Raw genomic sequence first — 18,099 nt, forward strand, 5'->3', positions numbered from 1 at the left:
ACACAGAATCATCTCTTCAAACTGAGATGGAGACTGAATTCCAAGGGCTGCCATGTCCCCTTTAGTGAGGTAATTAACAGATGCTTACCCAATGCCTTTCATGTGCCAGATACTCTGCTGGATGAGCACAGTAGGCATGGAAACTGCAGTCAGATACTTGCAGTCTGCAGGGGACAACTTACCTTCCCACGGAGGGCAGATTAGCTGGCTAATAGGATGAATAAAGGTACAAACCCTCCCTCCCCCAACACACACATACACACAGCTCTGAGCTGCTTCTGCAGACATATTTCTTAGAGCTTATTTTATAACTTGGTCAAAGCATCCTTTCCAAGTTTAGACAGGTTGTCTGCCTTCCTGTTCTTCTTCTTTCCCAGTCCTTGAGCATCCTGGAACATCAAAGGGAAACAATGTGTTTTAAAGTTGCCAGGACGTTTTTGTTCTTGTTGGCGGCCATGCTGTAGGATCAGTAGCATTTCCCTCACAGAGGCCTCATGTTATTTCCTTCTGGCACCTTTGGAGATCCTGCAGTGATAAAGGCGTGTATACTCATCCAGTGCAAAGAAACTTCCAAAGCCCACAGGCTCGTCCCTGTAAGCCACCCTTAAGAGAAACAGGAAAAAGCCCTTCTCCTTGCCTCTCCTTCCCATCCTCTGTCAGTCAGTCTTTCTCACTCTGTGATGTCCTCATTGACCCGCCAACTAGTTCTTGTTTGCAAAGGATTTTTGCACTCACAGCTCTGACTGGTTCCTCCAGAGGCCCATTGATTCTCTCTTAACCGCAGACTCCAGGAGGCCCTGATATCTGCACAAAAGTAATGACGTACCAGTGGCCTGAGAAGGGTGATGTGTGATGCTTAGTGTTCACCTTGATTGCAGGCAGGAGGCAGCTGTACACCGAGGAGGGGAGAGGAAAAGTTACCACAGGTCTTTCCTCTCTGAACCTTCTCAGAAAGCCAACCCATGATGCTCCTGCCTCTGATAACAGTAACGGGTAGCCATAAACCACTTAAGCCCCGTACACCTGCCACTGCCTTGTAGCGTGTCCTTGGCTTGGACACTGACCTCCCCAGGACGCAGTTTCCTGAATTCTAAAATGACGGGGTACAAACAGCGAGTTAGGAAGAACTTTAGCATAAATACTCTGTTTCAGTAAACTAAAGTCACTGAGTTTTTAAAAAGTAAGGTGAATAGGACTTTTTGAAATATTTAAGCAGATGTTCAGAATTGTTCACTAAGGAATGGGGTTAAAAGGAGAGAACCGAAGAATTGTTTAGGTATTCTGTTGTTTGGGGGACTGCTCACTGACTTTTTAAAATTAAACAAATATTGAACATGAGGAAGGGGAGTCCAACTGTATAGGAGTGTGTAAAATATAAAACAACTTTCTCCCACCCACTCTACTTGTGCCTGATCACGTTTCCCAGTGTGATCTACTCTGACCTTCTGTTATTTACTTGTTTTAGCTGATGACTGTGATAACTTTATGTCATGGTACTCATACTTCTGTTTCCTGAGCTATCTACTCTGGATGTACTGCTGACTCCCAGCATAATAGAGGAAGAACTTTCCTCTTCTATGTAACTCCCAATTTTGTTTGGTTATGTTATCTCTAGATAGTCAAGATTTAGAATGTGTAGTTCACTAAATATTGCTTTGTTTATAGATTGCATCAGAAATTTACCCCCTGTACAAAAAGCATATTAAGTATAATGACCATATAAATACCTTCCATTATGGAACTAACTAGTTTCATAGACTAATAGAAAAAGAATCCTGTGACACTGAACTCTTGTTACTCTGGAAGAATGACATTAAAGTTCATTAAAAATGGATATAATTCTTATTTCTTTTCAGATTTCTACTCTTCCTCTAGTTTATACTCAGATTGCCACCGTTTGTTCTATCTTTGCTATTGTTGTTATCTATGTTATCCCTTTTCTTTTAAAAATAATTTTTTTAGGTAGATCATTTTTTTAAAGTCTCTGTTGAATTTGTGACAGTATTGTTTCTGTTTTATGTTTTAGCCTTTTGTCAATGAGGCATGTGGGCTTCTACCTCCCCAAACAGGGATGAACCCACCCCTCTCATTGGAAGGCAAAGTCTCAATCACTGAACCACCAGGAAATATTTCTTATATTTGTTTTTCCTCTTGACTAATTCCTTGTATTTTTTCACTGTGACACACAAAACCTTTGGGGCTTTTTATATCTGAAAAAGTTTTCTATTTCCTCAAAGTTTTTGGATTTGGGGCTCAAAAGTCATTTTCCCCCTGAACTTGCTTTGTTATCTGCTAATGGCCTGTGCCACTGGTGAGAATTCTGGCATCAGTATAATTTTTGTTCATCAGAAGCTGTGACTTTTTAAAACTTTAAAAGCTTTGGGGATCTTTGTCATAATTCCTGAAAATGAAAGTGAAAGTCAGTCAGTCATGTCCGACTTTTTGTGACCCCATGGACTACACAGTCCATGGAATTCTCCAGTCCAGAATGCTGGAGTGGGTAGCCTTTCCCTTCTCCAGGGGATCTTTCTAACCAGGGATCAAACCCAGGTCTCCTGCATTGTAGGTGGATGCTCTACCAGCTTAGCTGCTGGGGTTGTCAAATTTGCCATTATGTATTTAAATGCGAACTAACTTTTTAGACTGTCTACTCTGCATCATTCTCAGTAAGCTCTTTCAATTTGAAGACTAAGTCTTTCTTGAGTTTTGGGATATTTTCTATTATTTAACTATTGATATTATACCCATGTCAATTCGACTGTTCTTTTATGGTGTCTGTCTCTTTGGTTTGCTCTGTTCTCAGATTTCCTCAAAGTTATCTTACAGTTCACTATCTTGGTCTTAACTTTTGACAGTTTACCAACTGAATTTATTTTCTAGTAATCATATTCTTAATTTTACAGCAGCTTATTGTGGGTTTATGGCTATTAAATCTCACCTCTGAGTTTAGTCATTTTTTAAAAATAGTGATCTGTTTCCTTATGAGTAATTTGTTCTATCTGTTACTCTCCAACTTTCTCTTTCATGCTATTTACTTTCCTCCAATGTCTCAAAATCCTTGTTTACTTACTCTGAGCTGATGAAGAACTACGTTGCTTAGTATAGAGAGTGTGAGTCTGTGTTTCCAACACATCTCCCCCTTAACAGGGAGAGCAGATCAAAGCCTTTGCTCCATGGAGAAAATGTGCTGGAAGGTGAGCTTCCCTGTAAGTGTACATGGATGTGTGTGTAGCTCACTGGTAGCCTAGTGACCTGCGCTATTGCCAAAGTAAGAGCTTTATCCTTGGGAATGGAACTTTGGGTGGCACCGCCTCATAATTTTCTTCCCATTGGGACCCAAAGTTCCCCAAGCTCTTCTGTGTTTTTCTTTTGCACTTTAAAATTCACGTTAGGATTCCTGCTAAGACATATCACAAAAGCCGTGCTAAGAGCTTTACTGCTACTGCTGCTAAGTCACTTGTCGTGTCCGACTCTGTGCAACCCCATAGACGGCAGCCCACCAGGCCCTGCTGTCCTTGGGATTCTCCAGGCAAGAACACTGGAGTGGGTTGCCATTTCCTCCTCCAATTCGTGAAAGTGAAAAGTGAAAGTGAAGTCACTCAGTCGTGTCCGACTCTTAGCAACCCCATGGACTGCAACCTACCAAGCTCCTCCATCCATGCAATTTTCCAGGCACGAGTACTGGAGTGGGTTGCCATTGCCTCCTCCGGCTAAGAGCTTTAGCCAGGAACAAAAGCCACAGAGGCCAGTCTCATAGAGTCCATATTCCTAAAATGGGTGGGAGAGTGGACATACTAACCTAGATAGTAATCCCATGGGCTCTTCTGCTCTTGACATTTCCTGACTTGAAATTTGGAATTTTTCCTCCCAAACTCCCTTACAGAAAGCTGTCTTTAGCTCTGAAATTTAGGGGTTCAGAATAACATACTCTGTTTTTTCCATCAATCCAGTCCAATCTGCTTTCTATCTTATAGAATTCTTTCAGATTGTCTCCTCCCTTGATAGTTCTTTTTAATGTACATACATATTAAGGTTTCTTTCTGATTTATTTCATTTCCTGTATTTCTGTGAGATCTCAGAAAAGAGAGGAGACAGTGATATTTGCTTAGATTCCTAGTTTTACTAATAGTTTTCTTTAAAGAAAAATCATTTGTATTTATAAAAATGTATTTATTTTTTATAAAATTTATTTATTTATAGGCTGTATGTATAAAAATAATGCCTTATAATAAAGAAATTAAGCAATTGAGAAATTTAGCAAAGAAGAAAAATTTAAACCACCCATAATAGTTGTCATTAATATCACTTGAATCCACATTTCAGACATTTTTCTATACAAATATACAAGGAGAAGAATGGTTAGAGAGAAATATTTTTAGAAAAATGAGATTATCTGATCTGTAATGTTCTGAATAAAAAAATATTGAATTTCATTGAATTTAACGAGGAAAAAAAACTAAGAATAAAAGAGAAATTGTTTTAACTTTGAATAAGTTTGTCACATAAAAAGAAATTGCTTCCTACTGGGATTAATATATGCACTCTACTATATATAAAATAGATAACTAATAAGGACCTATTGTATAGCACAGGGAACTCTACTCAGTTCTCTGTACTGGCCTATATGGGAAAAGAATCTAAAAAAGAGTGGATATATGTATAACAGATTCACTTTACTGTATACCTGAAACTAACACAACATTGTAAATAAACTATACTCCAATAAAAAAAAATTTTTTTAAGAGAAATTGCTTCCTAATGGATTCCTGTAAAGTTTTGGAAAATATTAAGAAGCTGAATCTTTTTAAATGTCATGATAAAAATTCACTCCTTCCTATAACAGAAGTGAAATCATCAGTGTTCCCATAGCTCCACCTTCCTCCTGTCAGTTCAGTTCAGCCACTCAGTCGTGTCCAACTCTTTGTGGCCCCATGGACTGGAACTTGCCAGGCTTCCCTGTCATTCACCAAATCCCATAGCTTACTCAGACTCATGTCCATTGATTCAGTGATTCCATCCAACCATCTCACCCTCTCTCATCCCCTTCTCCTCCTGCCTTCTATCTTTCCCAGCATCAGGGTCTTTTCCAATGAGTCAGTTCTTCTCGTCGGGTAGCCAAAATATTGGATCTTCAGCATTAGTCCTTCCAATGAATATTCAGTACTGATTTTCTTTAGGATCAACTGGTTTGAGCACCTTGCAGTCCAAGGGACTCTCAAGAGTCTTCTCCAACAGCACAGTTCAAAAGGATCAATTCTTCGGCGCTCAGCCTTCTTTATGGTCCAATTCACATCCATACATGACTTCTAAAAGCCATAGCATTGACTAAACAGACGTTTGTCTGCAAAGTAATGTCTCAGCTTTTTAATATGCTGTCTAGGTTGATCATAACTTTTCTCCCAAGGAGCGTCTTTTAATTTCATGACTGCAGTCACCATCTGCAGTGATTTTGGAGCCTAAGAAAATAAAATGTCTCACTGTTTCTATTATTTCCCCATCTATTTGCCATGAAGTGATAAGACCAGATGCCATGATCTTAGTTTTTTGAATGTTGAGTTTTAAGCCAACTTTTTCACTCTCCTCTTTCACTTTCATCAAGAGGCTGTTTAGTTCCTCTTTGCACCCTCTACCATAAAGGTGGTGTCATCTGCATATCTGTTCAGTTCAGTTCAGTCACTCAGTCGTGTCCAACTCTTTGTGACCCCATGAACCACAGCACGCCAGGCCTCCCTGTCCACCACCAACTCCCAGAATTCACCCAAACCCATGTCCACTGAGTTGGTGATGCCATCCAACCATCTCATTCTCTGTCGTCCCCTTCTCCTCCTGCTCTCAGTCTTTCCCAGCATCAGGGTCATTTCAAATGAGTCAGCTCTTTGCTTCAGGTGGCCAAAGTATTGGAGTTTCAGCTTCAGCATCAATCCTTCCAATGAATATTCAGGACTGATTTCCTTTAGGATGGACTGGTTTGATCTCCTTGCACTCCAGGGGACTCTCAAGAGTTCAAAAGCACAGTTCACCACAGTTCAAAAGCATCAATTATTTGGTGCTCAGCTTTCTTTACAGTCCAACTCTCACATCCATACGTGACTACTGGAAAAACCATAGCCTTGACTAGACAGACCTTTGTTGACAAAGTAATATCTCTGCTTTTCAATATGCTATCTAGGTTGGTCATAACTTTCCTTCCAAGGAGTAAGTGTCTTTTAATTTCACAGCTGCAGTCACTATCTGCAGTGATTTTGGAGCCCAAAAGAACAAAATCAGCCACTGTTTCCCCATCTATTTGCCATGAAGTAATGGGACCAGATGCCATGACCTTAGTTTTCTGAATGTTGAGCTTTAAGCCTCAACTTTTTCCCTCTTCTCTTTCACCTTCATCAAGAGGCTCTTTAGTTCTTCTTCACTTTCTGCCATATTGATATTTCTGCCGGCAATCTTGATTCCAGCTTGTGCTTCATCCAGCTTAACATTTTGCATGATATAAGTTAAGTAATCTGGGTGACTATATACAGCTTGTCTATTGTTTCATGTCTGGTTCTAACTGTTGTTTCTTGACCTGCATGCAGATTTCTCAGGAGGCAGGTAAGGTGCTCTCGTATTCCCATCTCTTGAAGAATTTTCTATAGTTTGCTGTGATCCACACAGACAAAGGTTTTAGTGTAGTCAATGAAGCGTAAGTAGATGTTTTTCTAGATTTCTCTTGCTTTTTTGATGATCTGAGGGATGTTGGCAATTTGATCTCTGGTTCCTCTGCCTTTTCTAAATCCAGCTTGAACATTCAGAAATTCCCGGTTCACATACTGTTGAAGCCTAGCTTGGAGAATTTGGAGCATTACTTTGCTAGTGTGTGAGATGTGTGCAATTGTGCAGTAGTTTGAGCATTCTTTGACATTTGCCTTTCTTTGGGATTGGAATGAAAACTGACCTTTTCCAGTCCTGTGGCCACTGCTGAGTTTTCCAAATTTGCTGGCATATTGAATGCAGCACTTTCAGAGCATCATCTTTTAGGATTTGAAACAGCTCAGCTGGAATTCCATCACCTCCACTAGCTTTGTTTGTAGTGATGCTTCCCAAGGCACACTTCACTTTTCATTCCAGGATGTCTGGCTCTAGGTGAGTGATCACACCATCATGGTTATCTGGATCATTAGACCTTTTTTGTATAGTTCTGTGTATTCTTGCCACCTCTTCTTAATATCTTCTGCTTCTGTTAGAGTCATACTGTTTCTGTTTTATTGTGTCCATCTTTACATTAAATGTTCCCTTGGTGTATCTAATTTTCTTGAAGAGATCTCTAGTCTTTCCCATTCTATTGTTTTCCTTTGTCTCTTTGCATTGATCGCTTAGAAAGGCTTTTTTTTATCTCTCCTTGCTGTTCTTTGGAATTCTGCATTCAGATGGATATATCTTTCTTGTGTATAACTTCTTTATTACCAAATTCTTTGTTTAGTTCATATCTTAATTACATGAATTATTTATTTTTTGTGTTTGGTAAATCAGTTTTTGAGGATGGTCTTATATGTGCTATCCTGAGTTTTCTCATGTTGAAAATATGAATAGTACCTCCTCTGGATTTAATCTTTTTTTACTATTATTATTTTTGGATTTAATCTTATTTTGATCACAGATTTTTGTTTCTAAATTTTGCAGATATTGTTCCATTCTCTTTTTTAAATGAATATGAGTATAGAGCAGCCTGATGCCAGCCTGATTTTCTTTCAGTTTTAGGGTGATTTTTCTTTCTGCATGTGTACCCAAGGAATATTTTTTCTTTAAATTTAAAATCTTGAGCAGAATATATTTCCATGTTGCTATTACTGTATGGCATTTTCTTATGAGCACTGTGTATTTTTTCTGTTAATGGATTCAGTTTTTTTTATTTCAGGGGAATTTTAATATACCTTTGAGTGATTTTTCCGTTCTTCGGAGACATTAATTACCTTTATGCTGCTTTGTTTTAAGTCTGTCTTTCATATCTGTTATCTTCTGATTGCAGAAATCAGTTTGTTTTTTAAAACTTGCATTTTTTATGATTACCTCAAACTTTTCTGTTAGAAGTACTTCCTATTATACAATGCTCTTGCATCCAGAAATAAAGGTAAATGTAAAAACCACATATATGCCCACAATGCAGTGTAACAGCTAGGATAATGTAACTGTATTAAAGTTCCTTTATGCTTCTCCCAAATTTCATGCCCTCTTTTCACTCCCAAAAGTTACCAGCATGTTAGGATACAAGAGTTTTTAAGAATAATGTATTATATCCTATGGAGAAGGCAATGGCAACCCACTCCAGTACTCTTGCCTGGAAAATCCCATGGGTGAAGGAGCCTGGTAGGCTGCAGTCCTTGGGGTCGCTGAGGGCCGGACACGACTGAGCAACTTCGCTTTCACTTTTCACTTTCATGCATTGGAGAAGGAAATGACAACCCACTCCAGTGTTCTTGCCTGGAGAATCCTGGGACGGTGGAGCCTGCTGGGCTGCCATCTATGGTGTCGCACAGAGTAGGACTTAGCAGTGACTTAGCAGCAGCAGCAGTATATCCTAATCAATACAGTTTACTTTTGGATACAGTTGACTTTTTAAGTAAAAGGAAACATAGTGTGTATTTTTCAGCAACTGTTTCTTGTCTTCCTTAAAATTCTGCTTATGAAATTAATTTGTTAACATGAAAACCTCTCATTCTTTCTTTCTCACTGTTCAGTAGTATTCATAATATGAATATAACAGCATTTATTCATTCACTTCCCTATCAGTTAGTAAATCCTGTATATTTATTTTTTAAATTTATAATTACCAATATTATTATAAAGTTTTAGTATAGGTTATATTGTACACATGTTCAAAAAATTCTCTAGAATGTGTATTTATGGGAGTGATATTTCTAAGTTATAGACGTCTTCAGCTTTATCAACTAATGCCAGATGGTTTTCCAAAATGGTTATGTATGATTTGAATATAACATATTCTCTTCCTGGATATTGGGTATGTATTCTCTAGAAAGGATAGCTCTACAGGATTTAGTTTTGGAAGAATGGGGTCCAAAGTGACAGACTAACATACAACTAGCTGTTGATTACAAAAGAGCAAGTATGGCAGCAAGACTGACTCAGAATAGAATGCATCTCACATCTGGAATTAGCTGCTCTTGTGTCTAGGAGGTGTTACTGACTGAGTTTATGTTCTATCTTCAAATATCTCTATCAATGAATTGTTTTCAACTTCAGTTCTGTTGAGTCGCTCAGTAGTGACCTACTCTTTGTGACCCCATGGACTGCAGCACGCCAGGCCTCCCTGTCCATCACCAACACACGATGTTTACTCACACTCATGTCCATTGAGTCGGTGATGCCATCCAACCATCTCCTCCTCTGTCATCCCCTTCTCCTCCCACCTTCAATCTTTCCCAGCATCAGGGTCTTTTCCAATGAGTCAGTTCTTCACATCAGGTAGCCAAAATATTGGAATTTCAGCTTCAGCATCAGTCCTTCCAATGAATATTCAGGACTGATTTCCTTTGGGATTGACTGGTTTGATCTCCTTGCAGTCCAATGGATTCTCAAGAGTCTCCTCCAATACCATGGGTAAAAGCATCAATTCTTTGGTGCTCAGCTTTCTTTATAGTCCAACTCTCACATCCATACATGACTACTGACTTTAACCATACATATGGTTATGTATGACTACATAACCATGGCTTTGACTAGACAGACCTTTGTTGGCTAAGTAATGTCTCTGCTTTTAAATATGCTGTCTAGGTTGGTCATAACTTTTCTTCCATGGAGCAAGCATCTTTTAATTTCACGGCTGCAGTTACCATCTGCAGTGATTTTCGAGCCCCAAAAATAAAGTCTCTCCCTGTTTCCATTGTTTCCCCAACTATTTATCATGAAGTGTTGGGACCAGATGCCATGATCTTAGTTTTCTGAATGTTGAGTTTCAAGCCAACTCTTTCACTCTCCTCTTTCACTTTTATCAAGAGGCTCTTTGGTTCTTCTTCACTTTCTGCCATAGGGTGGTATCATCTGTATATCTGAGGTTATTGATATTTTCCCGGCAATCTTGATTCCCGCTTGTGCTTCCTCCAGCCCAGTGTTTCTCATGATGTACTCTGCATATAATTTAAATAAACAGGTTGACAATATACAGCCTTGATGTACCCCTTTCCTGATTTCGAACCAGTCTGTTGTTCCATGTCCATTTCTAACTATTACTTCCTGACCCACATACAGGTTTCTCAGGAAGCAGGTCAGGTGGTTTGGTATTCCCATCTCTTTAAGAATTTTCCACAGTTTGTTAAGATCCACACAGTAAAAGGTTTTGGCATAGTTAATAAGGCAGAAGTAGATGTTTTTCTGGAACTCTGTTACTTTTTTCATTATCCAGTGGATGTTGGAAGTTTGATCTCTGGTTCCTCTGCCTTTTCTACATCCAGCTTGAACATCTGAAAGTTCATGGTTCACATACTGTTGAAGCTTGGCTTGGAGAATTTTGAGCATTACTTTGCTAGCATGTGAGATAAGTGCAATTGTGTAGTAGTTTGAGCATTCTTTGGCATTGCCTTGCTTTGGGATTGGATTGAAAACTGACCTTTTCAAGTCCTGTGGCCACTGCTGAGTTTTCCAAATTTGCTGAAATATTGAGTTCGGCACTTTCATAGCATCATCTTTTAGAATTTGAAATAGCTCAACTGGAATTCCATCATCTCCACTAGCTTTGTTTGTAGCGATGCTTCCTGAGGCCCACTTGACTTCACATTCCAGGATGTCTGGCTCTAGGTGAGTGATCACACCATTGTGATTATCTTGGTCGTGAAGATCTTTTTTGTACAGTTCTTCTGTGTATTCTTGCCACCTCTTCTTAATATCTTCTGCTTCTGTTAGGTCCATACCATTTCTGTCCTTTATTGAGCCCATCTTTGCATCCAATGTTCCCTTGGTATCTCTTATTTTCTTGAAGAGATCTCTAGTCTTTCCCATTGTTTTGTTTCCCCATTCTGTTTGTTTGCACTGATCACTGAGGAAGGCTTTCTTATCTCTCCTTGCTATTCTTTGGAACTCTGCATTAAAATGGGCATATCTTTCCTTTTCTCCTTTGCAACCTAGGATTATCAAATAACTTTTTATTACTTCTTAAAGATTGATCTGAGATAAACATTCAAGAAAAAATACGTCAAATACTCAAATAAGTTTGGATATCTTTGATTTAGCCAAACCAGTTTTCAGCAGAATTTTTTGAATCTGTTTATGGTAATGAACTCTCTGAATTTGTAAGAGGTAATATGCATTATAACAAAGTTCCAATAATATTTGATCATGAAACTCCTTGTGTTCATGGATTCCTGGAACAGACTTTGCAGAAATTTTGCTTTCTTCTAATCACGAAATTTTACAACTAAGTGGAGCCTTAAAGTGACTCAATTTTAAACTCTAATTTTTCAAGAGGGAAACAAATGTAGAGAGTTTAAGTGACTTACCCAAGGGCACACAGCTCTTTGATGGTAATGGCAGGTCTAGAATCTGTATCTTCATATTCTTGATCTAATGTTCTCTGAATCTGGTCAAAAATAAATGCAGTCACTTGATGACCTAAATGTGAAGGAAATCCAAAAAGTGCAGATATACGTATATGTGTAGCTGATTCACTTTGCTGTACAGTAAAAACTAACACAACATTGTAAAGCAACTATACTCCAATAATTTTTTTTTTTTAATTAAGGAAAAACAAGTCACAAGATGCAGTGGCCTGAAGGCAAGCCTCTTTATTCACTTACACATATGCGGTATGTCCTTTTTTACCTGTGAGAATAGTAAAAAGCAAATTCTTTCCTGTGAACCTCAAATCACCCTTCTGATAGCTCATAGCATCCTCTCTCTCAACCCTTCTTAGATATCTGATCTTTCTGAGGGTTTAAGAGTCTCTGATTATTCTCTGTAAAATCTCCATGTAGAGTGGATATCACACTCCCTTGATCATCTTATTAGTCCCTCCAGCAAAATTTAGCCAGAAAAATTTCCCTTCCGACATCCTGGTCCAAATTGATGAGGTTTCCTGGTGGCTCAGAGGTTAAAGCGTCTGCATGCCATGCAGAAGACCTGAGTTCGGTCCCTGGGTTGGGAAGAGACCCTGGAGAAGGAAATGGCAACCCAGCCCAGTATTCTTGCCTGGAAAATCCCATGGACAGAGGAGCCTGGTGGGTTACAGTCCACGGGGTAGCAAACAGTCGGACACGACTGAGCGACTTCACATCACACTTACACGTTGCAGTTATGTGGACACCCTCGCACCCCATAAGTAGAATTTAAAAAGGGCTTGTAATTTAGAAATGGAATCACCTTTCCATTAGGCAAAGGGACAGTGTGAACCTGAAACCCTTAAAAGTTCTGGACCCTTTAACTTTGAAACAGAGTTAAGAAGTACGTCCCCAGATTGAACAGCATTATTATTTGTCAATATACTGTTGTAATAATGAAACATTTGATATAACTTGAATGTCCAGTAGCATAGTATTGGTTAGTGAATCGAAGTGTATTATGAAGTACCCTACAGCCAATAAAAATTATGTTCTAGAGCAGTTCATGGAAAGATGTCAACAACAGAGCTTCCGGAAAAACATGCCAGGAAGAATGTTTTGGTGCCCTTTGCCTTCTTGGGAGATGGTCAGGGTCTCATGGGGCATGAACCCCCAGGTTCAATGTCTCAAAACTACAGGCATCCTTCCCTGTTAACCCTACTATTCATAAAAATGTTACTTTTTATGTGTATGCCATGATGTAGAAAATATTCAGAAAACTGATCTAAACCATATTACATGTAAAAAGATTATGAGATATTACTACAAAAGTACATATTTTTATAAACAGAGAAACACTCAAAATTGTGCCAGGAAATATACCCTGCCTATGTCCAGGTGATGGGAATGCAGTGATTTTTATTCTCATGCTTTTGCTCATCTACATTTCTCTTTTTTAGTGAATGCTTTTCTTTAATAGAAATAATATGACAATAGTAATTTAATACTTACATGACCCTTAATATGATTTATCTTGTTTTAGCCTCAAGCAGGCCTGTGAAGTGTAGGCACTGCTATTATTATTTCATTATGTAACTGCTATTTTTAAATTTCAGATTTGAAGTTATTAGGAACAGGACAAGTTGATGCAGGCAGAAAGAAGAAGGTGGAAATGAGACATATCTGAAAAGTAGAAATAAGAGGAAATAGTAACTAATTGTCCACGGGAAACAAGTATGTGTGCCTCCAGGATATTGAGCATTATGGCATTGGTAACCAAAAAAAAGAATCAAGAAAATACAAAATCATATGAAGATTTTAAAGGAATTTAGATAAATGGCTAGTTTTCAAGAAGGAGTTTTGAGACTGGCTCTTTACTTGTTGAGACTGAGGAGATAACCTAGCAGGTTGGTGGAAATGTCCAGGTAATGGCCAGTGCTCAGGTGAGAGAGAAAACCTGAAGCTGTGCACAGTCATCCATGTGGAGCCATGCTTACAGCCATTCAGAAGGGCTCTCCTGAGAAAAGAATGTACTCAGAAAATCAAGCCACCTAAAGCCTTACCCTTTAGGGCTTGTGTCCACAGACCCCCTAAACTTGACAAGCATGTGTAGAACAATAATAGAATGGAATTCCACGAGTCCTTGTGCGTGCATAGATGTTGACAGTGGATGGCATGTTCAAATAGTTTTCATTGTTTTCCCTTAGATCAGAGACTACTTCATTTCTTTTAAAGAAAATGTAGGTAGAAAAGACATTCAACAAGCTTGTGGTGTAATGTTACTGAGCAGCATCCTAGAAGATCGAGTTCAAAGTGAAAGATATCCTAATCTTGGGAAGAAGTGATCGGAAGTTGAGAAAATGCAACTGAATCGTGATAGATGCTTGGTATATTGCATTTTGGATGAGGAAAGGGTCAAGTTGCAAAAATACAAAATGGAGGGTCTCTGAATATGTATAAATACAATGAGCAAAGACGTAAGAATCTCAGGAAAGCACAGCTTGAAAAGCAATATGCTGTATGTATTTGTGATGGTGCATATAAGATGTTTATTAGGAAATATTTTTTCAGGCAGTAGAAAGACATAAATATAATAATATAATCACCTTATTGTATTTGACATTTAGAAGAAATATGTTAGAAATACATAACCATATTTCTCTTCAAGGTCCTTCTTTTAAGAGAGTTCAAAATTATTAAATACAATACAGAGGACATCAAAGAAAAATGAATACATAACTGTAAAATGTGCTTTTAACAAAAAAGCTAATGAGCATGGTATTATTTATCTTTGGAATCAAAAGATCAAAGGATGATTTAATAAGGATCAGGATTATTATGTTACACAAGATTGTTGTACAGAACTCTTGGGCATCCTTAATGCCAGTAGAACAATAGGAAATAGACTGAAACTATTAATAATCCTCCCAAAGTACATGTGCATATATACACACACATGGGCTTCCCTTGTGGCTCAGATGATAAAGAATCCATCTGCAATGCAGGAGAACTGGGTTCATCTCTGAGTTGGGAAGATCCTCTAGAGAAAGGAACGGCTACCCTTTCCAGTATTCTGGCCTGGAGAATTCCATGGGCTGTATAGTCCATGGGGTTGCAAAGAGTCAGACATGACTGAGCAACTTTGACTTTCACACACACATACAGTATGTATGTGTATATAAGGGTATGTTTGTATAGAGTCTAGAAGGATATATATAAAGCGATTAATAGTTATTATTTGTATGTGGCATTGATTATAGATGTTTTTATTTGTTCCATATCTGTATCTTCTAATTTACAGTAAACATGAAATGTTTGTGCAGTAAGAAAAATATCTGTATAATATTATAGAAGCAAAGAAATCACTTCCCTCTCATCCATATCACCCAGCCAACCCCTAATCTACAAAACTTACTTTTCATAAGATTCTTTATAACAGTACTGGTATGTTTTATCTGTTTCAGATGCTAGTGGAAAGTAACAACCTTTCAGACAAGATCATTGTTTTGCCAGGGAAAATTGAAGAAATCTCACTTCCTGAGGCTGTAGATGTGATCATTTCAGAACCAATGGGATACATGCTGTTCAATGAAAGGATGCTGGAAAGTTACCTTCATTCCAAAAAGTGGCTGAAAACAAATGGTGAGCTGGCTAGTTCCTGGTTTTGAAAGTAGGCTAACTTTTCTGTAAGATTTGCCATCTTCCTTCGCCTATATTCAATCCTTTACAGAAAGGAGGAAAGAATATTTCTGTTAAACCAGGTGTTTGACTTCTTCATCTTATTCTCCCATAATAATTGAGCTAGTCCCCAAAAGACCCTGATGGCCGTGGTGTTCAGAATGGTGTAGAAGACCAGTTCCAAGTTTTGTGTTCTTGTCCTGATACAATCACTTTCTTTCTTAGCTAACTTGGCCTGACACTTGATCTTTTGACTTTGGCTTCCTCATCGGTAGTATTAAAAGTAATCTCTAAAGCCCTTTCAAGTGTTGACCTTCTGTAGTGTGAGAAAGTGTCTGGTGTTCGTTTCTTTCTAACATATTCTCTTCCTGCTGTGTTTCTTTCCCTATGATCGCTACATGTAATTGAGATAATAAGATAAAGTTCAGCTGACCGAATATCTGTGTGTGCTAAGCAGACTTTGTATAAATTATTTTATGAAAACCTTACAAAGTTTGAGTAATGAAAGCTTTCAGTTTATTTGGAGGTTTACTGCAGAGATTCTCGGTGATTTTATACTCCTTTCCCAGGAGACGTTTGGTTATGTCTGAAGACAGTTTGAGATGTCATAACTGGCAAAGGAGGTGCTACCAGCACCTATGGGGGAGGCCAGGGACTTGCTAAATATCTTTTGATGTGCAGGATATCACCCCAACACATCAAAGAGTTATTCAGGCCAAAATGTCAATAGTGCCAAGATTGAGACCTGGCTTGGTAGGAGACAGTATTACAATCCCCACTTAGAACACTGAAGCACCATGAGGGAAAGCAGCTTGGCAAGGACAGAACTCTAGTAAGTCACAGAGCCTGGATTTGATGCTAGATCTGTCTGACCCTAAAACCCACACTCACAACCCCTTGCACACACACTAACTTTCCACTCTTCACCAGAGAGGGGACGTATTCCAATAACACATATTTTTTCAAATGAGAGTTAGAAAAATAACTGGCCAGTTTTAGCAGTTGTATCTCTAGTGAGAATGGCAGCTCCTTCCTTACCTGTTATACTTACCTGAAATTACCATCGTTGTGGCTCACTGCTAGTTCCCAATGAAGACAAAATAACGAATAAAATATAACACGTACTCACCAGATTACCTGGTATATATGCATATAAGTAAGGGTTGACGTTTGTCTATAATTTCCTACAGTTTTCAAAAATTAGGGATTTACCAATAGGCATTTTTAAAAAACAATGCATGCAAAAATAAATAAGCTCAGGTAAAGTATACATAATGTTAAGAACTTCATTAGCATTCCCATTATAAAACAGCCAAGGAGGATCTTGGAAGCCTTGTGGTCATGTGATAAAATTGAACTCTGGGAGATGAAAGCAAAGGAACAAAGCTGTTTGGGTTTCCTCCTCAGTGCCTCCAGAAAGAATTTTTATACTTTTTCTGGGTTTTTCTCAAATGGTTAGGTGTCTTCATATGATGAGATTTTAAACAAAGTTAATTAATATGCATCTGATGAGCTGCTCCCTAAGCTGAATATTTGGACTTAATATCTGGGCATCCTTTTCCCCCAGATATTAGGAACATATATGAAATTTTATATTGGGTGATGTATCTTTAAGTAGACAAGTAGAAATGAATACTGATTTTATCAGCCTTCTACCCTGTGCATTCCTGGGGGAAAGGATGATTGATTTTTTTCCAAATTATTTTTATTTTCCATCAAAATAAGATGTAGTTTACAACATCACATAATAATAAAAAGACAGTGAAAAATAGTAACCCTCTGCCATGCCTCTTCCATTCCCAAGACTGCTCCCTGAAGGCTTTTTCCTTTTCAGCTCTCTTTTCTATTGCTTCTATTATTTAACTACATATTTCTATGTAAAATTATCATGTTGCTTTTCTTGTTACCCTCCGGTTGAGAAGTTAGCTCTCCTATATAGCAACTCCTTCTCTTGTTGAGACACCCCCACTCCATCCTCTTGACGTATTTATACAGGTCCTCAGTCCCTTATCCAGACCTTTGATGGGGCCAGGTACGTTTCAGAATTCAGAATCTGGAGGACTTTGGAAAGGCTGTAGAATCACACATGTATTATACTTCACTCCTCCAGTGGGATCTGAGGCAACACTCCATAATGAAACATATAATATTTCTGCAACAAAACACGGATATGGATACCAAGTCCATATTGGTATGGATTGTTGTTATTGTTCAGTCGCTCAGTTGTGTCCATCACATTGCAGCCTCATGAACTGCAGCACGCCAGGCTTTCCTGCCCTTCACTATCTCCTGGAGTTTGCTCAGACTCACATCCGTTGAGTCAATGATGCCATGTCAGCATCTCATTCTCTTGTCGCCCCCTTTTCCTCTTGCCTTCTAGTCTTTCCCATCATCAGGGTCCTTTCCGGTGAATCGGCTCTTCACATCAGGTGGCCAAAGTATTAGAGTTTCAGTGTTAGTCCTTCCAATGAATATTCAGAGTTGATTTCCTTTGCGATTGACTGGTTTGATCTCCTTATTGTCCAGGGGACTCTCCAGTCTTTTCTAGAACCACAGTTTGAAAGCATCAATTCTTTGGTGCTTAGCCTTCTTTATGGTCCAACTCTCACATCTGTACATGACTACTGGAAAACCATAGCTTTAAGTATACGGACCTTTGTCAGCAAAGTGATGTCTCTGCTTTTTAATTTGCTGTTTAGATTTGTCATAGCTTTTCTTCTAAGGAGCAAGTGTCTTTTAATTTCATGGCTGCAGTCACCATCCATAGTGATTTTTGAGCCCAAGAAAATAAAATCTGTCACTGTTTCCATTTTTGTCCCCATTTATTTGCCATGCAGTGATGGGACTGGATGCCATGATCTTAGTTTTTTCTGTGTTGAGTTTTAAGCCAGCTTTTTCACTCCAC

At 38.5% G+C, this 18,099-nt stretch overlaps 1 protein-coding gene across 46 annotated transcripts in view; it reads left to right on the plus strand.

Moving 5' to 3' along the window:
* LOC147366950 (histone-arginine methyltransferase CARM1-like) overlaps positions 1–18,099 on the plus strand; it is a 297,005-nt gene that overhangs the window by 225,982 nt on the left and 52,924 nt on the right. For 42 of the 46 annotated variants that reach the window (XR_015169620.1, XR_015169621.1, XR_015169611.1 and 39 more), the window contains one exon: positions 14,981–15,158. Coding sequence is in view for 31 of the 46 variants with exons in the window: in XM_086415329.1 (XP_086271455.1) it covers positions 14,981–15,158 (178 nt within the window). In the remaining 15 variants the exon portion in view is untranslated. Of the gene's footprint in view, positions 1–11,722; positions 11,787–13,139; positions 13,251–14,980; positions 15,159–18,099 lie in introns of those variants that run through there. The other 4 variants (XR_015169624.1, XM_086415340.1, XM_086415341.1 and 1 more) reach the window with 2 other exon arrangements.

This window comes from Bos grunniens, chromosome 8 (genome assembly GCF_055505025.1).
Source record: "Bos grunniens cultivar Pamir isolate PY7600 chromosome 8, Bosgru_T2T1.0, whole genome shotgun sequence".
NCBI classification, from domain to species: domain Eukaryota; kingdom Metazoa; phylum Chordata; class Mammalia; order Artiodactyla; family Bovidae; genus Bos; species Bos grunniens.